Consider the following 26,094-nt stretch of genomic DNA (forward strand, 5'->3'; position numbering starts at 1 on the left):
ACTTCTTAAATCTGCCCCTTCTACACTCTGCAAAAGAAAGTATAGGGTGCGGATCAAAGAAGTCTAACTTTAATTAGATTGACCCACACTACCCCTGGGGGTCATGTTTTAAATAATTTAGAATCTACACTACCGAGGATGCTTCAATATAATTTTCAATATAATAAGAATAGTATTTTTTAATGATTACTTCTGGCTTTTGCTTTTTCTTACTTATCTCCCCTTACAAGAGGATTTGATCCTTCATTTTTAAAATTTAAACTCCCATTTATTCAAAAATTGCCAAACTTGGAAATTGGCTAGAAGTTCTTGAGAAGTTCAAAATGTAAAAAGACAGACAGATTGACAGCAAGTGATCAGGAAAAGCTCACTTTAGTTTTCAGCTCAGGTGAACTAAAATCAAGGTTGCCAAATTCATCTTTGGTCCGAGTGCCACTGTCGAGTATAATTACTGACACCTTGCCATAATATTAACAATCTTGTACCATTTTGTAGACCAACAATCTATTAATCCAATAGCGTTTTTCGAATTGATCAAATAAGCAATACTGCTCTGTTTTTCATAACACAAAAAATATTGAGATGATGAATTTTTTTTATTAGAATTCTGAATTAAAATAAACTAAAATATCTACCAATTTAGTTTCATAGAAACTATATTTTTAAAACAACATTAAACACTTCCTTGTACATTTAAAAACATGTTTAATACAATTTACTGACAGTTGAACAAATACAGGAGGACATACACATGTACTTATGCTAGTTGTGTTTTTTTTCTCTCAAGCATTAACAAAGCTGTCCAATTTATAAAAGAAAGGCTCATTACATATCAAATTTAAATAAAATATCTATATGTACATTTTTTTTACATACTGAACAACACAAAGCATTTTTGTGCTTACACTCATCTTCATCAGCATTCAAAGATTGCTCTAGAATCAAAATTACGGTAAAAGTAACTTAGTCCCATTGACATTGCCAACAATCTGAATTTCAAGAAAAACATTTCTTCAACCTTCAGAATATGAATAATTTTTAATACCTGAAGATTTTTAAAAATATCACAGATAATAAATAAATACAATTTAGCATTCCTCTACCTATAAAACACTTCTGTTTCAGGATATTTCATTGGCCATCAGCAAGGATTGTAATGCCTTTGCATATCCTGAAAGTAGAGGAGGGATAATATCAAACTTAAATGTTCAATAATTTTTACATTTTCAAATGAAAATCTATAAGGATATAACAATGAGAGTTTGAATTACTTGCTAAGTATATCTAAAAGAAGATTAATTTTTCTTTAACTCTGGTCACCTTTGAATCATTTTAAGTACCAGTAATGGAAGTAAAAAAGTTAAATAAAAAGGTCCAAAATTCAACTTATTTTAAGTTTGTACCTCTGGGGTTTCTGTAGAAGACACAGTTATTTGCACAGGTGTCAGGATTAGTATCCCAGAGGGTCATCCCACAGCAACACAGGGGAGGCAGTTCTACCCCTCGCTTATCCATCTTCTCCTTTAATTGTTGCTTCAGGGCCTCAACAAATCTGAGAAAATTTTAACAATCATTTACATTTACAACATGTATAGTCCTACTTCTATTGTAGTAACTGATTCTAATTACATGTGGGTACATGTTACATTTATCATTGTTGTGCATATCTTACATAACAATTCAGGAAGCTTGCAAAATACTTTAATATTATAATACTTTCAATAGTTGTATATTTTATTGTTAAAATTTTTAATTTGCAAAAATATTTTTTTACGGCCATAAAGTAATAAAATCAACGGCCACTTGCGGTACTTTTTAGTGAACTAAGAATGTACTCTTATAATTACCTTTCCATATATCTTTAACTGGAATAAACGGCCATGACCTGTACTACATGCCGATGCCAGCGGCTTTGGAGAGCCTCCAAATCCTCCCCCAACAGCCTTATTGACACTGTAATATTTGGCCTCTTCCTCACTTGTTGCGATCATATATTGAAAAAATCAAATATATTAAACGCACTGCATTTATATAACAAAGATAATCATATCCTCGATAGTCAATTTAACCTATTAATGCAGTTACAAAATTGCTTTTAGATACGCTGATTTCTGTTTGTGTTTATGAAAAAAAAATGTTTGTCCTGTTAGATCAATTTGTAATTATTTTTCAAGATCGCCGATTGAAAAATTTTAAGAATTTAATTACAATTGTTACCATTAATCTGTATTTTTGTGATTTTTTTTCCTTTTAAAAATATGATGATAGTCATGCACTTTATGTTTTTCTTCAAATGAAAATTAAAAGGATTTATTTAATATTTCAATGTAACCAAAACACACTTATGAATGCAAGATTTTTAACAAATATGTAAGAACAGAAACATGCACAAAACCTTACACATTTTGAATTCTTTTCTTTTTAATATTATTTTTAAATGAGCTTAAATTATTATATATACACATAAAAAGCTTTTGTGAAATTGACCTATTTAATTATGATTAATTAATTTAACTGTAGTGCTTAATGTTTATTTATTGACTTAATGTAACTAACTTTTTGTAGGGCAAATTTTTAACAGGCCACCTGTCTTAAGTGGCCAGTTTCCAGACTTCCCAAAGGTGGCCTCTTAAAACAAGTTTAACTGTAGTTGTAATTTGCTAGAAGTATTTTAACCCCTAAAGAGTACAAAAAATATTAGATTTTAGTGAACACAATGTACCCTAACCTTTCCATTTCTTTAACTTTTCTCAGCCTCTCCTCGTTTTCCCTGATTACTTGGACCACATGCCGATGCTCCTCGATTTCCCTTTGGAGGGCCTCCAGTGAGGTCTCCCCTGTGAGGGGGTCACGAGGTTCCACCGACCTCAAGGACATCTCCTCCTCATTTCTCCTCTCCTCTTCCTTCTCGAGTTTTAATCTGAAAAAATCCAAATATATTAATCATCCAAGCATTCATATGAAAAGATACATTAGATAACAGACTGAGAGAGATGCCAATAGTGTCGGTGCCATAGCATTCAAATGGATAATTTGAAGTTTTACTGTGAAAATCACTTATTTTTGAGGGGGCTTAATTTTAGCTGTTTTCAAGGTATGAAGAGACTCACAATTTTCGTCCACCATAGAATGTACATGTACTTTTCTTTTTTTTTTACATAAATTGCTACTCAGCAATTCTTTATCCATGAAATTAAATATTTTGTCCTCAAAACCAAAAAACTGACCACCTAAAAATATGTGATTTTCCAGTCCTCTTGTTGATTTTCATAAATAAAGATGGGTTGATTTAAAAAAAATGTTTTAAATTTGTTCCTACTTCTGAATTCGTTTGTGATGCTCCTTCCTGCGTATGTTTTCCTTGACTTGTTCCCTCTCTATGTCCATAAACAGACGCCTGTACGTAGCCTGCTGTAGCTTCTGCTGCTTCTTCTGTTCCTCTTTGTGAACGCCTGCATAAATATCAGGTACCGGCTTCCTCCTGTGGCTCTGTCCCCCCAGAGAAGCATGGGCTGAATAGTGGTGAATTTATAGATGTGTAAAGGGAAAGTTACTCAACATGCTGAAGCTCTAAATTATTAGATTTTATTCCATATGTAATATTTTTCTTGTAATTATTGAAGCTTCAGATGTAATTCTGATTTTACAAGAAATGTTAACAAATAATTCTTAAAAGTCATATGTGTTCAAATTTTAATATCTGCATCTATTTAATTAAATAGATATTGTTCCAAGATTTCTGTTTTTCAGAAATATACCTTAGTTACATGTAGGAATTCTGATTGTAAATCTCTTTCATGGAATAAATTTAAGTCAAGAAGTAATTATCATCAAATAGAAGGATTCAATATTTTTACCACTTTTACATCTTGGCTTCCTTTGTTTTATTTCATGGAATGTTGGCTGCAGATTAAATTGGACCACTTTATCCAAAGGGTCTGTACTCTCATTTTCTTTGTCTTTATCCTCATCTTCACTATCTAAAAAATCACAGAAAAGAGAATAATAAAAGGTGAAATTTACAATTGATGCCCTACACAGAAGTTTATTTGTCATCAATTTAACAAAATTGCAAACAGGAATTTTAAAATGTCAAAATTTGATATGGAACAGTGCAAGACTGCAAACTACCTTCATTTTCTTTTTCCACATCTTCATCTCTGTTTTCATTTGAAGATCTCAAAGGCAGCTACAATTCAAATAAATATAAAAAGCATAATCATACAATTGAAAATCAAGAGATAAATAAGATAGACTTCATGAACAATTAAAATGAATTCATTTTATTTTCCATTATAAATCTTTAAATCATTATGTTTATGATCTTACATCTCTGGAGACCGACACTTTCCACACCCCTCCTGGTAGTCCATCAGAGATGACATCATCTGTTATTATCTGCTTAGACACTAGTCTGCTCCTGGCCTGTCTTGTTACTTTGTGTACCTTCAAGTTTTAATTTTCTTAAATGTGAATGAAAAATGTTGATGCAAATATACATTACAAAATCCCCTTCCCAGCACACACATACAAAAAAAATGTACAAACACAATTTAACAGAGAAAATTAAAAAATAAACTTTTTTTCCTTAATAATTTCTACTAATCAAAGAGATTTTTTTTCTTATTCTTCCCTGCAGATTTTTAAATCTTTAAACTTTCTCTTAAAGACTTTACTGGTATGGAAAACCATACCTCTTCTGTGTGATCAATGAAAGCCTGTTCCTCTGCTTTCTCAGTATTTCTCATGTTTCCCTCTGAAAAAGAATTTCCTTCATATGGTATAAAAATGACCAGTAGATTAGACACATGATATCTCTCATATATCATTGCTTCTTAATTTTTATAATGGGATACTTCAATGCCTGGTATTGCAGTCAATCAGTCAATGGCCTATGATTTTAACAACAGAATAAAAATACATATCTTATCAAAATCTCCCCATTTCATATTGATTCTAACGCAGTACTAACCATATGAACTTGGTGGGCGTATTTGCTTAATTGCATGTGTTCCATGTTTTCTGATCAAACAGCTATCTTTCCTTGGGACAATGTTTTCACTAAAGGCACTTTGCTGCAAGACGATCTGCTCTTGTTCAACCTGCAAAGTGAAGATTACAGATATCCATAATAAGCATTTTATGTCTAATAATATTACAACTTATTAAATCTCTGGGAGACTGGGATAAGGAAATTCATAATTTTCTTTTTCCATTTCGTCCATGTTTGCTTCATACAAAATAAATCAGTTTAGCTCTGTAAATCACGGGATTTAGTTGAAAATCTCAAAACCTCATGCACAACACACATAAGTGTACAGGAACCAAACGTCAGTGATTTAAAAGATGTGACATTTTAATGTTTAATGAATAGCTAGCTGCATCATAGCTACCCATAGGCAAAATATACAATACAATATAAAATGGCCAAACTGTCTTCCTCTCATTGTACACATTTTTATCAGTTGTCTGAGTTGAAGTGATAAAGAAAAAAATTTAAGACTATCAAATCAGTGAATAATCCATTCCAGAAGTTTGCTTGACAATACCAGTAATTTTTTTTACGATGTTATTCTGCACAAATTATGTAGAAACTGCAAGTACATGTAATATACATCAAAAATCAATCCACAAAGTAAACTAAATGTTTTCTGTAACACCTCATCATACCTATAGTTAATAATGGTAACTCACCGCAGTGAAGGACTTTTCTAGCTCTTTTTGTTTGCGAGCCTTTTCCATAAGCCGTACTCGGTTTTTCACATCTTCCCTGAATCTTTTCAGCTTTGCCTCTTTCTCAGCCTGAGTCTGCCTTATCCTTGCTTCTTCTTGTTCTGCAGCTGCCTGTCAATGAAACCAAAAATTTTACTATATGTCTGCTGACTATATATCAAATCTGAAGTTTTTGTGTATGATTTTGTGGCAGTTGATTGGAAACATTTACATATACCTGATATACAACTGATATTTTAAGGGAAATAAATTCTTATTGACATACTGAGAGATCACATATTTTCAAACAGTAATTTTTTCCTAGTTTTATTTGTGGAGAAAACATTTATTCATGGAGATTCAATTTCATAGTTTTGAAAAATGTTAGTAACTGAATATGCTTTTTATTACATAATGATATTATTAATGATTGTTAATATAATTTGCATGCTGCTATGCTTTTAATCCTCACTATTTTTAGTGAGAAAATTTATATATACTGTATATATGGGACGGTCAGACAGGTTAGATCCCCAGTGACCAGATAGGACATTTGGTAGAGCACCTGACTAAAACTGAGATTCATGGGCTGGGTTGGAATCCCCTATGCCCTTTCAATCTTTTAAAAACATGATATTCTTTGATACACTCATCCTCCTAATCATGCTATTAATTATGTTCCCCAAACGAAGTTGGGGAACATATTGTTTTTACTCTGTTTCTTATTATTATTATTAGGGTCTTCCGTCTCCAGCGGAAGACCCTTCTATTATTCTTATGTTTCTTTTTCAATTTTCTTATTATTATTCTTTTTCTCTGCACAAATTTTGTGCAGAAGATTTCTCAGAGATGGCTCGATGGATTTGCTTCAAATTTTCAGGGTTGATGTAGGATCATCTGAAGTTTATACCATTTTTTGGATTTTTTAAAAATCACTTCCGGTCTAGAGTTATCGCCCTTTTATTAAAATTCAGCGGACCTTCTTGTCCGTCATTGATCTCAGAAACGACTTGAGCTAGAGCGCTGAAATTTTCAGTGATGATAGAGGACATGTCCCCATGTTACTGGGAGTTTTGGGTAGTTTCCGGAAGTACCTAGTATGGAAGCTCGGTAGGGGTCAAAATTTAGGACACGAATCACGAGTGATTTTTGGAGACATTTTGCATCATATCTTTTAAAGTATAAATATTTTGTAAGAACATACTGAACAATATTTGTGCAGAATGACAAGATCTTTCATATGATTTCGTAAAAAAAGTGCTGACTCATCAAATTAAGGACCAAAAGGGGCTAAAAGTATTTTTTCGATAACTATTTTATAGTCAATATTTTGTTATACATTAATGAAGCAAAAATGTTTATCTCAACAATCTACATCTGTATATTATGATTTTAATATAGTATGGTACATAATTAGGGGTCACAAGGGGCCAGAATGATAAATCTTTGACGCTTTATATCTCGAAAGTGAGAAATATTTTGACAAGTAATGTTGAACAAAAGATGTTCAAAATCATGTTCTGAACAATATGCAACCTTTCATTTTTTGCTAAACGTCCCCATTAGGGAGTTGAAGGGTTGGCCCCTTAATCTTTCTTTTGCAAATAACTCGAAAACGAAAAAGAATCTCTGAATAGTTGTTGAACAAAAAGTGTTCAAAATTGTAAGAGCTTCAAGATGATATCCAGAAAAAGGGGCTGGACACTCAAATTAGGGGCCAAGAGGGGCTTAAAGTCTTTTTTCGATAACTCTTTAACAGTCAATATTTTGTTATACATTACTGAAGCAAAAATGTTTATTTTAACAATCTACAACTGCATATTTGGATTTTAATATCGTATATTACATAATAAGGGGCCACAAGGGGCCAGAAGGCTAGATCTTTGACGCTTTATATCTCGAAAGTGAGAAATATTTTGACAAGTAATATTGAACAAAAGATGTTCAAAATCATGTTCTGGACAATATGCAACCTTTCATTTTTTGCTAAACGTCCCCATTAGGGAGTTGAAGGGTTGGCCCCTTAATATTTCTTTTGCAAATAACTCGAAAACAAAAAAGAATCTCTGAATAGTTGTTGACCAAAAAGTATTCAAAATCTTAAAAGCTTTAAAATGAAATCCAGGAAAAGGGGCTGGGTGCTCAAATAAGGGGCCATAAGGGGCTAAAAGTATTTTTTCGATAACTCTTTAACAGTCAAGAATTTGTTATACATTAATGAAGCAAAAATGTTTATTTTAACTATCTACAACTGTCTATTATAATTTTAAAGTCGTACATTACATAATAAGGGGCCACAAGGGGCCAGAAGGCTAAATCTTTGACGCTTTATATCTCGAAAGTGAGAAATATTTTGACAAGTAATGTTGAACAAAAGATGTTCAAAATCATGTTCTGAACAATATGCAACCTTTCATTTTTTGCTAAATGTCCCCATTAGGGAGTTGAAGGGTTGGCCCCTTAATCTTTCTTTTGCAAATAACTCGAAAACGAAAAAGAATCTCTGAATAGTTGTTGAACAAAAAGTGTTCAAAATTGTAAGAGCTTCAAGATGATATCCAGAAAAAGGGGCTGGACACTCAAATTAGGGGCCAAGAGGGGCTTAAAGTCTTTTTTCGATAACTCTTTAACAGTCAATATTTTGTTATACATTACTGAAGCAAAAATGTTTATTTTAACAATCTACAACTGCATATTTGGATTTTAATATCGTATATTACATAATAAGGGGCCACAAGGGGCCAGAAGGCTAGATCTTTGACGCTTTATATCTCGAAAGTGAGAAATATTTTGACAAGTAATATTGAACAAAAGATGTTCAAAATCATGTTCTGAACAATATGCAACCTTTCATTTTTTGCTAAACGTCCCCATTAGGGAGTTGAAGGGTTGGCCCCTTAATATTTCTTTTGCAAATAACTCGAAAACAAAAAAGAATCTCTGAATAGTTGTTGACCAAAAAGTATTCAAAATCTTAAAAGCTTTAAAATGAAATCCAGGAAAAGGGGCTGGGTGCTCATATTAGGGGCCATAAGGGGCTAAAAGTATTTTTTCGATAACTCTTTAACAGTCAAGAATTTGTTATACATTAATGAAGCAAAAATGTTTATTTTAACTATCTACAACTGTCTATTATAATTCTAAAGTCGTACATTACATAATAAGGGGCCACAAGGGGCCAGAAGGCTAAATCTTTGACGCTTTATATCTCGAAAGTGAGAAATATTTTGACAAGTAATGTTGAACAAAAGATGTTCAAAATCATGTTCTGAACAATATGCAACCTTTCATTTTTTGCTAAATGTCCCCATTAGGGAGTTGAAGGGTTGGCCCCTTAATCTTTCTTTTGCAAATAACTCGAAAACGAAAAAGAATCTCTGAATAGTTGTTGAACAAAAAGTGTTCAAAATTGTAAGAGCTTCAAGATGATATCCAGAAAAAGGGGCTGGACACTCAAATTAGGGGCCAAGAGGGGCTTAAAGTCTTTTTTCGATAACTCTTTAACAGTCAATATTTTGTTATACATTACTGAAGCAAAAATGTTTATTTTAACAATCTACAACTGCATATTTGGATTTTAATATCGTATATTACATAATAAGGGGCCACAAGGGGCCAGAAGGCTAGATCTTTGACGCTTTATATCTCGAAAGTGAGAAATATTTTGACAAGTAATATTGAACAAAAGATGTTCAAAATCATGTTCTGAACAATATGCAACCTTTCATTTTTTGCTAAACGTCCCCATTAGGGAGTTGAAGGGTTGGCCCCTTAATATTTCTTTTGCAAATAACTCGAAAACAAAAAAGAATCTCTGAATAGTTGTTGAACAAAAAGTATTCAAAATCTTAAAAGCTTTAAAATGAAATCCAGGAAAAGGGGCTGGGTGCTCAAATTAGGGGCCATAAGGGGCTAAAAGTATTTTTTCGATAACTCTTTAACAGTCAAGAATTTGTTATACATTAATGAAGCAAAAATGTTAATTTTAACTATCTACAACTGTAAATTATGATTTTAAAGTCGTACATTACATAATAAGGGGCCACAAGGGGCCAGAAGGCTAAATCTTTGACGCTTTATATCTCGAAAGTGAGAAATATTTTGACAAGTAATGTTGAACAAAAGATGTTCAAAATCATGTTCTGAACAATATGCAACCTTTCATTTTTTGCTAAACGCCCTTATTAGGGAGTTGAAGGGCTGGTCCCTTAATATTTCTTTTGCGAATAACTCAAAAACGAAAAAGAATCTCTGAATAGTTGTTGAACAAAAAGTGTTCATAATCCTAAGAGTTTTAAAATGTTTTGAAGAAAAAGGGCTGATCCCTAATATTAGGGGCCGTGAGGGGCCAAAAGTCGATTTTTGAAGTCTTTATTGTTCAATGTCTTTGTACAGATTATGGAAAATCAATACTTTAGAGAGAAAATCTCATTCAAAATCTTATCTCATCTCATCAAGAATCGAACGGAAGACCCACTCGTTGTTCACAACGAGATCTCATCTAGTTATTATTCTTTTTTTTTCTTTACAATTTTTGTGCAGAAGATTTCTCGGAGATGACTCGACCGATTTACTTCAAATTTTCGGAGAAGGTGTATCTTTATCTAAAGCTTATACGTTTTTTTCATTTTTTGGAAATTCACTTCCGGTCTAGAGTTATCGCCCTTTGATCGAAATTTCGATGACCTCCTTGTCTGTGATGGAACTCAAAAACGGCTCAAGCTAGAAAGCTGATTTTTTCAGGCATGATAGAGGACATGTTGCCATATTGCAACATGGTCAGCATATTTTCCGGAAGTGCCTAGTATGGGAGCTCAGTAGGGGTCAAAATTTAGGACACGAATCATGACCGATTTTTTGAGACGTTTCGCATCATATCTTTTAAAGTATAAATATTTTGTTAAAACATATTGAACATCATTTGTGCAGAACATCGAGATCTTTCATATTATACCAAGAAAAAAGCGCTGACTCATCACATTAAGGGCAAAAAGGGGCCAGAAGTCTTTAATCGACAACTCTTTAACAATCAATATTTTGGTATATATTACTGAACAAAAAATGTTAAGCTTAACAATCTACAAATATATATTATGATATTCATGTCGTATGGTACATAATTAGGGGCCACAAGGGGCCAGAATGCTAAATCTTTGATGCTTTATATCTCGAAAGGGAGAAATATTTTGATAAGCAAAATTGAACAAAAGATGTTCAAAATAATGTTCTAAACAATATGCAACCTTTCATTTTTTGCTAAACGTCCCCATTAAGGAGTTGAAGGGTTGGCCCCTAAATATTTCTTTTGCTATTAGCTCAAAAACGAAAAAGAATTTCTGAATAGTTATTGAACAAAAAATGTTTAAAATTTTAAGATCTTTAAGATGAGATCTCAAAATAGGGGCTGGGCACTCGAATTAGGGGCCAAGAGGGGCCAAAAGTCTTTTTTCGATAACTCTTTATCGGTTAATATTTTGTAATACATTACTGAAGCAAAGATGTTTATCTCAACCATCTACAACTATATATTATGGTTTTTATGTCGTATGGTACATAATTAGGGGCCACAAGGGGCCAGAATGCTAAATCTTTGATGCTTTATATCTCGAAAGGGAGAAATATTTTGATAAGCAATATTGAACAAAAGATGTTCAAAATAATGTTCTGAACAATATGCAACCTTTCATTTTTTGCTAAACGTCCCCATTAAGGAGTTGAAGGGTTGGCCCCTAAATATTTCTTTTGCTATTAGCTCAAAAACGAAAAAGAATTTCTGAATAGTTATTGAACAAAAAATGTTTAAAATTTTAAGATCTTTAAGATGAGATCTCAAATAGGGGCTGTGCACTCGAATTAGGGGCCAAGAGGGGCCAAAAGTCTTTTTTCAATAACTCTTTATCAGTTAATATTTTGTAATACATTACTGAAGCAAAGATGTTTATCTCAACCATCTACAACTATATATTATCGTTTTTATATCGTATGGTACATAATTAGGGGCCACAAGGGGCCAGAATGCTAAATCTTTGATGCTTTATATCTCGAAAGGGAGAAATATTTTGATAAGCAATATTGAACAAAAGATGTTCAAAATAATGTTCTGAACAATATGCAACCTTTCATTTTTTGCTAAACGTCCCCATTTAGGAGTTGAAGTGTTGGCCCCTAAATATTTCTTTTGCTATTAGCTCAAAAACGAAAAAGAATTTCTGAATAGTTATTGAACAAAAAATGTTTAAAGTCTAAAGATTTTTAAGATGAGATCCCGAAAAAGGGGCTGGGCATTCGAATTAGGGGCCAAGAGGGGCCAAAAAATTTTTTCGATAACTCTTTATCATTTAATATTTTGTAATACATTACTGAAGCAAAGATGTTTATCTCAACCATCTACAACTATATATTATGGGTTTTATGTCGTATGATACATAATTAGGGGACACAAGGGGCCAGAATGCTTAATCTTTAATGCTTTATAACTCGAAAGTGAGAAATATTTTGATAAGCAATATTGAACAAAAGATGTTCAAAATGATGTTTTGAATAATATGCAACCTTTCATTTTTTGCTAAACGTCCCCATTAAGGAGTTGAAGGGTTGGCCCCTAAATATTTCTTTTGCTAATAGCTCAAAAACGAAAAAGAATTTCTGAACAGTTCTTGAACACAAAATGTTCAAAATCTAAAGATCTTTAAGATGAGATCCCGACAAAGGGGCTGGGCACTCGAGTTAGGGGCCAAGAGGGGCCAAAAGTCTTCAATCGATAACTCTTTATCAGTTAATATTTTGTAATACATTACTGAAGCAAAGATGTTCATCTCAACCATCTACAACTATATATTATGATTTTTATGTCGTATGGTACATAATTAGGGGCCACAAGGGGCCAGAATGCTAAATCTTTGATGCTTTATATCTCGAAAGGAAGAAATATTTTGATAAGCAATATTGAATAAAAGATGTTCAAAATAATGTTTTAAACAATATGCAACCTTTTATTTTTTGCTAAACGTACCCATTAAGGAGTTGAAGGGTTGGCCCCCAAATATTTCTTTTACTAATAGCTCAAAAACGAAAAAGAATTTCTGAATAGTTGTTGAGCAAAAAATGTTCAAAATCTTAAGAGCTTTAAGATGATATGAATAAAAAGGGCCGATTTTTAAAATTAGGGGCCGTTAGGGACCAAAGGCCGATTTTTTAAGTCTTTAATGTTCAATGACTTTTTACAGATTGTGGTAAATCATTATATTAGAATGAAAATCGCAATCAAAATCTTATCTCATCTCATCAAGAATTGGACGGAAGACCCACTCGTTGCTCGCAACGAGATCTCATCTAGTTATTATTATTTTTCTTCTTCTTCTTCCTGGGTACTTTTTTGTCCGGGAATGATCTTGTAAACTGTTCGTCCGATGTAGGGAAAACCTTTTTAGGGTTAGTAGACATGTTATGTAGATTTGCGGAATCAAGGTCATTTTGCGCGCACGTGCTTGCAAGAGCGTGCACGTGCAACACGTGAAATGACCAAAATAATAGATATAGCCACAACTGTTCTATTTTTAGATGAAATGCTTTGAAACTCATAATGTGAGGATATATTAGTAGTATAGACATGACGACATGGTGAAAATAGCAAGATCTCACGCGCATGCACGTGCACTTCGCTCTGATTGGCTGCAACTAAAGTCTCAATATCTTTCTTGTTTTTTGACGAAATCCTTTGAAATTTTGAACATAGCCATGCATTAGGATATCCTACATGAAATAAAGCAGTTATCATGAAAACACGTGCATGCACGTGCGCTGCAATCTGATTGGCTGAAACTTTAAACAGCTATAACTCCCTTGGTTTTCAACCAAACAGGATGGGATTTGGAACATAGATAGATATAATGGACTTCTACAAGTAGGTATGGTCACCATGCACATGCATACACATGCGTGTACATGTGCTGCAATCTGATTGGCTGAAACTTTAAACAGCTATAACTCCCTTAGTTTTCACCCAAACGGGGTGGAATTTAGAACATAGATAGATGTAATGGACTTCTACAAGAAGGTATGGTCACCATGCTCATGTATACACGTGCGTGCACGTGAAATGAGTAAAATCAAACATACACTTGAATGAGCGTATTTTTACAATAATTTTGGAATAAATACTTTAATATTCAGTGTATGTGTATTAAAAATATAGATTGTGTAGACAAGATGATATGGTCATGACGCAAATGCATTCACATGTGCACGCGTGCAATGCTAAAGTTTAAATGATTTTTGTACACTTCTTTGTAAATGTTGTTAAAATCTCAGATGCATAGAGTTTGTCTTATTTAATGAAGCTTACAGGGAATATGGCACCAAAAGGTAGTTGGGGAGCGTTTGGGGAACATCTGTAACGGTCCCCGTTACAATTAGCACTAGTTATTATTATTTTTCTTCTTCCTGGGCACTTTTTTGTCCGCGAATGATCTCGTAAACTACACATCCAACTAAGGTGAAATGTTTTTAGGGTCAGTAGACATGTTATGTAGATTTGCGGAACGAAGGTCATTTTGCGCGCACGTGCTTGCAAGAGCGCGCACGTGCAACATGTGAATGACCAATATAATGTATATTGCCGTAACTTTTCTATTTTTTGATGAAATGTTTTGAAACTCATAATGTAAGGATGTATTAGTAATATAAACAAGATGACGTGGTCAATATGGCATGATCTCACGAGCATGCACGTGCGCTACGCTCTGATTGGCTGAAACTAAAGTCTCAATATCTTTCTTGTTTTTCGACGAAATCCTTTGAAATTTTGAACATAGCCATGCATTAGGATATCCTACAAAATGATATATAGGAATTATCACGAAATCACGTGCATGCACGTGCGCTGCAATCTGATTGGCTGAAATTTTAAATAGCTATAACTCCCTTGGTTTTCAACCAAACACAATAGGATTTGGAACATAGATATATATTAGGGACTTCTACATGAAGGTATGGTCAAAATGCACATGCATACACGTGCGTGTACGAATGCTGCAATCTGATTGGCTGAAACTTTAAACAGCTATAACCCCCTTTGCTTTCAACCATACAGGTTGGGATTTGGAACAAAGATATATATAATGGACTTCTATAAGAAGGTATGGTCACCTTGCACATACATACACGTGCGTGTACGTGCGCTGCAATCTGATTGGCTGAAACTTTAAACAGCTATAACTCCGTTGGTTTTCAACCAAACGGGGTGGGATTTAGAACATAGATAGATGTAATGGACTTCTACAAGAAGGTATGGTCACCATGCTCATGTATGCACGTGCGTGCACGTGAAATGGGTAAAATCAAAAATACACTTGAATGAGCTTTTTTTTTTTTTTTTTATACTTTTAGATTAAATACTTTAATATTTAGCATATTAAAATATTGATTGTGTAACGAATATGATATGGTCATTACGCACATGCATTAACATGCGCAAGTGTGCAATGATAAAATTTGAATGAACATGGTACACATCTGGGTAAACTTTGTTAAAGTTTCAAATGCATAAAGTTTGTCTTATTTAATTACGCTTACAGGGAATATGACTATAAAAGGGAGTTGGGGAGCGTTTGGGGAACATCTGTAACGGTCACCGTTACAATTAGCACTAGTTTACTATTTTCTTGGAAATTGGAGACTATATATGTGTACTTGGTGTTGCACTGTACGTACATTTTTTTCTGATGTGGGAATTTCAGCCTTTAAAGTGCAGAAATGATTGATTCACATTACATAATGTATAATAGAGGTGCTAATAGCTATGGTTTTGGGGAATGACAATTTACTTTTTCCTATTTTCCTCTTTTTAATAGAGAGTAAATAATAATAATACTTCCCTATCACTGAATATTGCACAAGTTACATCCATATAGTCCTTTGATCAGTTCTGGATTTTCATCAGTTCCAAATAATTAATTCATACTTTAAGAGCTGATAATTAATCAATTCATAAATGTAAATTGATACCTTATGACGGCTTATTAATGTGTGTTTGAATTCTGGGATGCTATGATTTCTTGATGCGTTTGTTTCCAATATATATATTACTTAAAATAGTTTAGCTATACTTTTTGAATGCAACAAAACTGAATCACCATGACCCTTTCGTCTGCAGAAAATCAGCTGTAAATGACCTCATCACATATATAATAACATTTCAGCTATCAAAGTAAAAGTACATGTAAGCATGATATGTATTTTAACAAACAGCAAAAGCTTGCTGAAATTAATTAGATCACTGGGAGACATGGTATAAATATTTTGGTATTGTCATTTTACTACTTCCGAATACCCAATTAAAGAGTTATTAAACACATGTTAAATACTTTAATATGTTCAGTTTCTTTTGTTTTCTTCTTTGTAAATATAACTGCTATTTCTCTTTATCCATTGAGAATACCATTAATTATATAAGTAACAGGTAATCATTTATTTTAACATTTCTAATAGGCACCTCAACTGATAATGTGTTGCAATGGATATTTTTAAATTATGGTCAAATTGCTTGGGAATTACCGCTCGTGTATATGAGATTCATCAGTAAAATGAGTGCCCATGTCAACTTACTTGGTTGCTATAATAAAAAAGTTTCTTTGAAAGGCTGAACTATTTTGAAGTGGACTGCTTTGAAAACTTCTTAGATTGCACGCCTAATTGGTTCCCTATTTGAAACTTGTCAAACAACTTATCACATATTTCTTGTTTTTCGATCAACATGATCAAATGCATAGTTGCCAACTCACCCGATTTCGTCGGGTCACACCCGATTTTTCAACCCGTAACCCGATTATTTTTTATGACCCGGCGGGTCATGCTTTTCACCCGATTTTTGCTGAGCAACCCGAAAATCTCCCGATTTCCGGATTTGGTTCGTAAACTAGGTTGCACTTTTAACTTCCAGTTACAACCCAAGCTTAGATCTACCTAAACAATGCCGATGGATTAATTATCAGTGCAGGTGTAAACAATTAACTTGGTGTTGTTTTGACAAATCAATGTTTGAAGTCAATTAAAATGGCTTCCGGTAAAACTAGATCGTTATCAGGGCCAGCAGGAACAAATTGAACCAAACACATGTCTCTGATTGAACCAAGAAAAAGTGAAACAATATCTATGTACATATCAAGGAATCTTGGAAAAAAAATTGAATCTATATAAAATAAAGTGATCGAAGACAGTGTATAGGCCTACTTACTTATCCTCTTCGTGCCCCGGAGGACGCATGAGGCCTAACTTCACATTTAATACATATTGCAGTAGTTAATAAATTAAGAGAGAGGAAAAATAATTTCAAAACTGAAATTGGTATACTTTCAAATTTAGCAGAAACTGAAAAGGCTTTTTTCAAAAACAAAATTACACTTACTTCAGGTCAATACTGAAATATGAAACCTTCAGTTCTCTTTTTTAACATGTAAATTTATTAATCAAATTATGTATGTATGAATTTTTTGTCATTGTAAAGTGAAGCCTTTTTCAATAAAAGAATTCTTATTGCACAAATACTTTGTATATATATGTATAAAATTTAATCATGGTAAATATGTCGTGAATGTCGTTACGCGTTATGACAAGATTTTTTACTTTCCAAATCTGGTCATGACCAGATTTTTACATGCTGGAGGTTGGCAACTATGCAAATGCATGCTCAAAAATGTGTGTTCAGACAAGGGATAAAACATTATTGTCCACAGCTCATATGATGCTAAATTATACCTTTAAATATGTTTAATATGACATACATAATGCATCCCAAATATCATTAAGATGTTACGGATTCTCAAGAAAATTTGTTTGCATTGCTATCACTTGCTATTTATATCACTGAGCATTTAATGTTGAGCATATATCATTTAGGGTACCGTACTGTTTCATATTTCAAAATATTTGACTTGAATCATATACCTGTTGATGAAGATAACTGGGATGACACATATTTTAGGAAAACAATGTTATTATCACTGATTAGGAAATAATATTACTACAAATTGTGTCTTTTTAATTTACTTTTGATATACTTTGAAGCCAAGCCAGAAACAGGATTACTCCTACAGGTATTAGTCTTGGTTAATGTCCCTACACTCTTTATGTATCTTGTCAAAAGTATTTCACTGTGAACCTCTAGAAGCTGCAGTAGGACAGGATAGACAAGACCCTTAGACAACACTTGTACATTCTTGCCAGTTGTAAAATATTTAAAGTCATTTTTAACTACACACTGTGACAGTATGTTTAATTCATCAATCAAAACATTTTGTTTTAAATTTTCTTATGCACTGTTTTTCTCCAATGCACTTTTTTCAAAAGTTATGTCCCTTGGCCGCCATCTTGGGGATAAAACCATGCAATCCACACAGTAGCCTTTGTAGTTTTCAGGTTTGTAACTTCATCATTTGACTTCTAAAAACCTTTGCCTTTTGTGTACTGATTGTCCCAAGATGGGGCTACCCACACATTGAAAGAAAAAAATTAAACACAATGGATTTATCACAGCACGCCCAAATTTGCTAGCATAAAGAGGAGAAATGACGTTTCTTTCCCTTTTGATCTATTGGTTGACCCCGCAAAGGGAAACAACTTTTGAAAGTGTGGATTGGACTATTCCAGCGCATTGATTTACCCAAATGGCCCCAAACAATTACCCAACTAGTTAGAATAATCAAACTGTGTGCAAACAAGCCCTTACCGGGTCCGTAGGACAATATCATTTTAATGATAGAACGTTCTATCTATGACACAACCAAGTGGACTTCTATAGACTTATTATCAAAATCAAAATTCATTTATAAATTTAGAATAAAATCAGTTTTATATGTTTATTACAAACATTCAAAATATTTCATAGAAAAAATACGTACTTTATTCTTTTTTTTAAACTTTTTTTTTTTTAAAAATTGCAAATAAATTTTTGCATATATTTTTCATAATCTAAGGTATCTTTTAGTCTTAAATTAGTCATTTGCGTCGCTAGCTAAGTCCATTAGGGTTCATCTGGGTGAATCAACACACCCCTGTTTTACATGGCCTTTCTTTTCCTTGAATCAATACATATTTAACAGTTTAAAATAAAACCAGTCTTTATCCTGGTTTGTCATATTTCTGTAATATTGCAGAATTTGTTGGGAATTTAATTCACATTCAAATTATTTTACATTTTATGTTTTAAAATTCAATATTAATCATGTTAATCTGAACTGCCTTTCCCCTGAGCATGATCGAACATGCACGAATAGACGAAATCCAAAAGAAATCATATTTAAAAGAAAATAATCATACCACTCCTTCTGCTGGGACGGAATACGCTGGCTGGACCCAAGCCCCGACTGCTCGAATTTCTACATTCCTGTTTCCCATTACATCAGTACTTATAACAGGTTTTGTTATTTTTCTCAATCCCACCGCATTTGTTTTGGCCGCCATCTTTAACACAGATACAGACGCAATATTTCTGTTCGGATATTACCGGAAAATGACAATTTTTCAATTTCATGTTTTTTTCCTTCTTTTTATTTATTTTTTTTTAATTCATACTTACCAACATTAATTTTAATGAAGAAATATAACATTAGCTTCAAATGGAAATATAGTATTTTTTTTTGTGAATAAGTTGAGATAAACAGAGTTACAAAAAATATTTCAATTTTGTTCTACTTTTCTGTAACTGCACATTCATTGATTCAATTTAAATCAATCGCCTTTCGAATATATCATTTAAGCAAGATGTGTTTGTGAAACACTATGCGCCCGGCGGCAACAAAGTTTGAAAAAGCTATTTTTAGCACATATGTCAAAGTCAAGGTCACAAAGTCAATGACCTTGGTGTCATTTGAAAGAACTTATCTAGTGATGTATGCATACCAAATATGAAGTCTCTATTTCTATTGGTTTAAAAGTTATGGCGTACGTTCGAAAAAGATATTTTTAGCATATAGGTCACAGTCAAGGTCACCAGGTCATCGACGTTGGTGTCATTTGAAGTATGCATACCAAATATGAAGTTTCTGTCTTATTTTTTGCATAAAGGTCACAGTCAAGGTCACAAGGTCACTGAGCTTGATGTCATTTAAAAGAGCTTTATTAGTGGAGTAAGCATACCAAATATGAAGTTGTTATCTCTCATGGTTCAAATCTTATGGCGAAGGTTGAAGTTGACAATAGACAGACAGATAAACTTACAAACAAACAGATAAACAGACAAACAGACAGAACAAAAACAATATACGCCCCGATCTATCGATGCGGGCGCATAAAAACAATAACTAATTAATTTTCCGATTCTACCAGATAAGTTGATAATAAAGGGATATAAAAATCCCCGTTTAAAGTCTTTTCCCCAAATTATACGGTTGATACATGTACAATGTCCTTCTTAGAAAAAAAAAACTATCGTTTAAAATGTTGTCTAGCGTTTTACATATATACAAATTGTTAGGTCGTTATTTTCACACTGAATTATCTACGGATTTTTCTATTTGTCTAATCATGAGAAGTATATATATAAATTAGACATATATCACGGCGAGTGTGACTGGTCGACAGAGGATGCTCACTCCTCAATGTCACTTGATTCCACCTCTGAGGATTTAGGCGGTCCGTTTTTGCTCTCCTTCAAATCTGTATTGTTCCAAATGGAATTTTGAGCTTGTTTACAACTATATAACTTTACTTCTCATATCAAATTGCATAAAATTATGTTGTTTTAAAGACCGCATTTTAATGACCAATTTTAGCCTTTCTATCAATTGGAAAATTTGCTCAAACTTTTTGTTCCAAATCATCTTTCCATTCCCCTTCTTCTAATCTTCCTTAAGATGCAAAAACGGAACTCATTAAAGAAAACCTATTGTTAAAATGTAGACTAAAATCGTTTTTATAGTCCTGACTAAACTGACCGTCATTTATATTTCACCAGAGTGTCCATCTGATCTTTTATTTTTACTGCGCATTTTGAAAATATTTATGCACTTTCCGGACATGCAACTGTTGCGACTTACATCTGTTTATTTTAGCTTCGCAACATATTGAGTCCCTACATGTAGCTTATAATCTGTATTTTGAACGAAATAAAACAGGATGTAAATATCTTCTTCCAAATGATAATAATAATCATATAACAAATAAATTTAATTCCTTTGGTTCTATAAACCGGAATAAAATCAAATCAACACTCTTCTACCCAAAGCTAACCTTCAGAGCAGATGTCACTCCTGGATGTATGCATAAAAATATCAGTGGTTGTAAAAATAGCATGCATGTATTTTTACTGGAAAGTGAACAAAAGGCTATGGCAAAATGATACAATGCAATTTACCATGTAATTGTGAATAATGTGAATAATGCGAGTCTTGGAATTTCGATGGGCACAAATTGTGCTCCTTTATCAGCTGACCAGTTTTTATATTCCTATGAACAAAATTTATTCAAAAAATTGTACAGGAGAAGACGACAAATATTGTTATGGCCTTCAGTTTGTCATTGAGATACATGTATATCTAGACTAATTGTTATCAATATATAATGATAACTTTTTTTTAGTTTTCATTCAGACTTTTTTCATGTAGACTTGAAATAAAGAGCACTAAGAATCTGTCACATCTCTGTCATATTTGAATGTTTTACTGACTGTATACGGTAAAGGATATTTAGTAACTAAAATGCATGACTTTGCTTTTTCAATCGTCAACTTTCATTAGTTATGTTTGTTTAATGTTTGATGTGCATCTCGAGATTTTTTCACTCATGTACGGAGAAGAAACAATTTGCCAATGGATTGCGCTGCAAATTTATACCTATACTCGACAATTAGGGCCATTTAGCAGTGAGGGATTTTTTCGTATATAACCACCTACTGCGACATGTGATCTCGGTTTCATCCGAGGGAGCGGTCTTCACGTCCTGCATTGAATTCGACCCCGCGATGTAAGGATCAGCTCTTTACTCTGCAACTCTAAAGCAGACACTTGTTTAATACTGAATTCTGACAACGGAAAGTTCCGACTTTGATCAATACACAAGTCTCACGGCAGTTGTGACCGGTCAACAGGGAATGCTTGCTCCTCTCGGGCATCTGATCGAACCTTTGTAATATCCAGGGGTCCGTGTTTTATGTCATCGTCTCATATTTGTATTGTCCATAGATTTTTGAGAGCGATAACCGCTCTTATCTTCACCTTTTACATACTAAAAAGCTCCGGGCTAGAAAAGACACAAGGATATGAAAGCCCTTTAAGCGGTTCCAAACTAATTCAAATTCACAAGTTCTTTTTATTTTCTCACCTTCGCGCATTAAAGAGTTACAATATGTACGGGGAGAGTTAAGAGTATAAAATTAAGACATGCAACTGCAACAGGTTTCGTAGAACGGTCACGATATATCATAAGTTTGGGTAATTTAAGGACTGCGGATTCAGGATTTCAAAGTCTTTTTAATTTTTTCTAAATCTGTCACCAGAATTGCAATATATTGGTGTATAGCAAAAATAAAGGTCCGCGTCACGATAGGTTCAACGAAGCAATAAAGGCATTACTTTTTAATAGTGAATAATTCATGCAAAGATTTTACAATATGAATAGGTGTCTTTACAACGAAAGTATACTTTTATTTATTATGCAATACATTGTTTAAGCAATCTGAAACCCAGAAAAAGACCATCTTCCAGACTCGTTGCTGTGAAAGGAGCCTTGAGTTCCACCTGTTGTCATTGTCAGCACGACGTCTCCAGCTTGCAACATAAGGACGGCAAACCCCGTAGACATCTCTTCATCCCAATTTGCCTCCGTATCAGCATAGATGGAGCCTTTGTACGCACCGTTATGGACCAGTTTGACAGACACTTCACCGTAGTCGCCCGACTCTCCAGCCACATGTTCACCGGCAGCATATATAGTGTAAGAAAAGGCATAAACTCCCGTAGCAGGTGCCGTAAAAGCTCCGGTGTGTCGGCTGTACGCGTTTCCGTAATTCGTTATCACAGTATCGTAGATAAAAACGTGACCCTTACCTACTCCTCCAAAGTCTTTGGAAATGTAGGCATAGAAGGCAACATTACTTTGTAGAAGAGATCTACGTGTTCCCCGCAATTGTGCTTCTGTAATATACACAAATGAATCAAGAGTCCTACATTTATTGATTTCAAAATATAAATATTTATTAGTTCAAAAAGATGTTTTTTAAAGTTCATTTTGTGGTTTGTTGTCGTATTTACTGAAAACAGTGAATTAGCCTAAAATGATATAATTGAAAGTAAAAATCTTAATGTATATCTTTAGACCAGTTATTATTATTAATAAATATATTACACAATATCAGCGAGTTGTCTAGATCATAAAGTAAAAAGATTTTACCAGTAATACCTAAAGATTTACCTACAACATGAGAAAATGGAAATTTTGGGAAAAGAATCGTTTTATAATAAGATAGGACACAACACCGTTTTTTTTTACAAATATATCTGAGAGCTATTAGTTCAGCTGAGCTAAAGCATTATCAACTATACCTGTATCGTGCATGTAGATCATTCCATTTCTATCTTTTAAATTTCTCTCTGTGACGTTCATTGCTTTGGTGAAATTGTCCGTTTGGTTGTTTGTAGGTGCCAATCCTATCTTGCTTTCGAGTAACAGGACCTTGCTTTTTAGATGTTTTATTTCTATCGACTGTCTTTCAATGGTTCTGGACTGCTTTTCAATTAAGACATTTTGTTTTTCTATCAATAATAGGATATCCTCGATTTTTTGTTCCATCTGAATTTTCCATTCTTCATTTTCCAGTCTTCCTTCCGTTGCAAAAACAGACCAGAGCACAAAAATAAACACCCTTTGAAGAAAACCCATGTTGTTATAATGCAATGAACTAGAAATGTTCCTCTTACAGACCATCAACTTTAATTCAACAGTCACAGACGTTATTTGATGGATACTTTTCACTGAACAATTTTAAAATATGCACTTTCCGGAACATGCCATCGATACGAATTCACATATGTAAGCGTTGCAACATATTGAGACCCCTTCATCTGTTTTCCGAAAAAAAGAAAACAGGATGTGATTTGTTTTATCAAATTTTATTAAATGAATAAGGGCATGTAACAAAAATTTCTTTAGGTCTACTACTGAAACCCCTTTTCCCCCAAAGTTCTTGGCAAACTAATTTTTTAAACGAATGATTCACTTAATAAAAATATTTGTAACCTAACAGTTTTATCTCCACATCAAAAGTAAGTATTGAATGATCACTCATGGATCTATATACGAGGGTTGTCCCGTAAAATCGTGGACAAGTTGTCTAGTGTGAAAAATAAACAGAACTGCGTTCCGAAATTTTCACTATTATTTAGTACATATTTTAGCAATATACAAAGCAAATTTCAGATAAATATATGCATAAATAAACAAATTATGAGATTTTATGCAATGTATTGTATCACCTTACGGCGCACGGATTATAACGTCAAAGTGTCTAAAACAGCGTCACGTTTTATCTTTGCTGAAAATGAAGTTGGATGAGTCCGACTTAGATTTAGGAATTTCATTGATACACATTCTTTCGTCTCCATAAACAGTCGAAGAACCAACTGGCACCCTCATGCCATCTTCTGAAGATTCATTAGTAAGTTACGGACAATATTCTCACCATCATTCAACTAATAGAAAATCTCATATCGGCGGTCTACTGTGACAGCGTCTTTTGCTATTACATTAGGAGTTTGTCCGTATGTTTTGTACTCCCCAGGGACTCGATAAAAAAAACTTCGCTAAGAAAACTCCTATTTCATTTGTATACTTAAGATATGGTGATATTTTTATAATCTTTTTTCTTCTATGATCATTTCAAGTCTCTAAAGGTTCATTTCAACATCCAAATAAAACTGAACTGTTCTCCGGTGCGCCGTAACGTCATAAAACGTCGTCATTTTTCGTGTGTTGTGTTTACCACTTTCCCATTTCGAATGCTCGAGAAACTGCCAAAAATTAAGCAAATGCCTTAAAATTTTTACAAAGACTACAAAATTGATTGTGGAATTGAATTAGGATAATTTTAATCCAAATCTTATGTATTTAAAACTTTTATTTTGAATTCAAACTTGTGTATTCTTTCAGAAAACCTTGGTTTTTTGACCGTGCGCCGTAGGACAATACCTCGTGCACATTCAAGCATAATAAAATCTTTATTTTTTCCTATATTTTATCAAAAAATTATCATGCACTTAAATATGATAAATAAACATTTACTGAAATTTTCAGCTTAGTGCGCCCACTACTTTTCGAGAAAAACGCTTTGTCCACGATTTTACGGGACAACCCTCGTACATGTGTAATTAAAAGAGCGAGAAACTACGGAACAATACAAATCTAAATTCAGTGCATAAATCACACTCTGTGTAAAGTCAAGAGGTTTGATCAGGTGCCTTGGAGGAATGAATATCCTCTTATCAACGGATCAAATCGACAACGAAATCTATGAAATGCTAGTACATATGTACAAAATCTGTTAAATATTCGGACTTTTACTGACTAGACATGTTCATGTATATATATTAATGAGCAACTCTAGTCTATGAGTATGGTATGACTCCATATGTTCCGTCGCTGATTTTCCTTTTTAGCTCATCTGAGCCGAAGACTCAAGTGAGCTTTTCTGATCAAAATTTGTCATTTGTCTGTCGTTGTCGTTGTTGTCGTCGTTAACGTTTCCCATTTTCATCTTTTTCTTAAGAACCACTAGGCCAGTTCCAACCAAACTTGCCACAAAGTATCCTTGGATAAAGGGGATTCAAGTTTTTTCAAATGAAGGGCCACGCCCTTTTCCAAGGGGAGATAATTATGAATTAATGAAAACTTAATGGCATCTTTAAAAAATCTTCTTCTAAAGAACCACTGGGCCAGGAAAGCTCATGTGGAATTATCCTCAGGTAGGGTAGATTCACGTTTGTTCAAAGCATGATCCCCAGGAGTAGGGCGGGGCCACAATGGCTGATCAAAGTTTTACATAGGAATACATAGGGAAAATCTTTAAAAATCTTCTTCTCAAGAACTCTTGGGCCAGGTAATATGAAACTCATGTGGAATCATCCTCAGGTATTGTAGATTCACGTTTGTTCAAATCATGACCCCCGGGGATAGGGTGGGACCACAATGGGGTATCAAAGTTTACATGTAACATAGGAATACATGGGTAAAATCTTTAAAAATCTTCTCCAGTACCACTGGGCCAGGAAATGTGGAACTTGTGTGGAAGCATCCTTTGGTAGCAAAAATTCAAGTTTATTCAAATCATGACCCCCGGGGATAGGGTGGGACCACAATGGGGTATCAAAGTTTAACACAGAAATACAGAGGAAAAAT

At 33.5% G+C, this 26,094-nt stretch overlaps 2 protein-coding genes across 2 annotated transcripts; both read right to left on the minus strand.

Annotated features, from left to right (window-relative positions):
* Positions 1–604: 604 nt before the first annotated feature.
* Positions 605–19,177, minus strand: LOC134229177 (golgin subfamily A member 6-like protein 22). The gene is made up of 11 exons (XM_062710880.1): positions 19,027–19,177; positions 5,695–5,844; positions 4,973–5,102; positions 4,695–4,756; positions 4,330–4,446; positions 4,132–4,189; positions 3,858–3,980; positions 3,320–3,512; positions 2,729–2,920; positions 1,404–1,552; positions 605–1,171 (listed from the first exon to the last, which is right to left on the minus strand). The coding sequence occupies exons 1-11, from the start codon at positions 19,168–19,170 to the stop codon at positions 1,122–1,124; spliced, it is 1,368 nt and encodes a 455-aa protein (XP_062566864.1). The 5' UTR covers positions 19,171–19,177; the 3' UTR covers positions 605–1,121.
* Positions 19,178–22,265: 3,088 nt separating this feature from the next.
* On the minus strand, positions 22,266–23,631 carry LOC134229179 (uncharacterized). Its single transcript, XM_062710883.1, has 2 exons — positions 23,247–23,631; positions 22,266–22,838 (listed from the first exon to the last, which is right to left on the minus strand). The coding sequence occupies exons 1-2, from the start codon at positions 23,626–23,628 to the stop codon at positions 22,372–22,374; spliced, it is 849 nt and encodes a 282-aa protein (XP_062566867.1). The 5' UTR covers positions 23,629–23,631; the 3' UTR covers positions 22,266–22,371.
* Between the last annotated feature and the right edge of the window lie 2,463 nt (positions 23,632–26,094).

This window comes from Saccostrea cucullata, unplaced genomic scaffold, assembly GCF_032062105.1.
Source record: "Saccostrea cucullata isolate Sc308-1 unplaced genomic scaffold, CSIRO_AGI_Scuc_v1 ctg5046, whole genome shotgun sequence".
NCBI classification, from domain to species: domain Eukaryota; kingdom Metazoa; phylum Mollusca; class Bivalvia; order Ostreida; family Ostreidae; genus Saccostrea; species Saccostrea cuccullata.

Bases quoted from the DNA above. Each gene is read 5' to 3' on its own strand.
- LOC134229177 (XM_062710880.1), bottom strand. From the start codon at position 19,170: ATGGCGGCCAAAACAAATGCGGTGGGATTGAGAAAAATAACAAAACCT. The intron at 5,845-19,026 runs GTATGATTATTT...TTTCATTGACAG, and splicing joins CCGTCCCAGCAGAAGGAGTG to GCAGCTGCAGAACAAGAAGA. The intron at 2,921-3,319 runs GTAGGAACAAAT...GGATTTTTTCAG, and splicing joins CATCACAAACGAATTCAGAA to ATTAAAACTCGAGAAGGAAG.
- LOC134229179 (XM_062710883.1), bottom strand. From the start codon at position 23,628: ATGGTCTGTAAGAGGAACATTTCTAGTTCATTGCATTATAACAACATG. The intron at 22,839-23,246 runs GTATAGTTGATA...TGTATATTACAG, and splicing joins GATCTACATGCACGATACAG to AAGCACAATTGCGGGGAACA.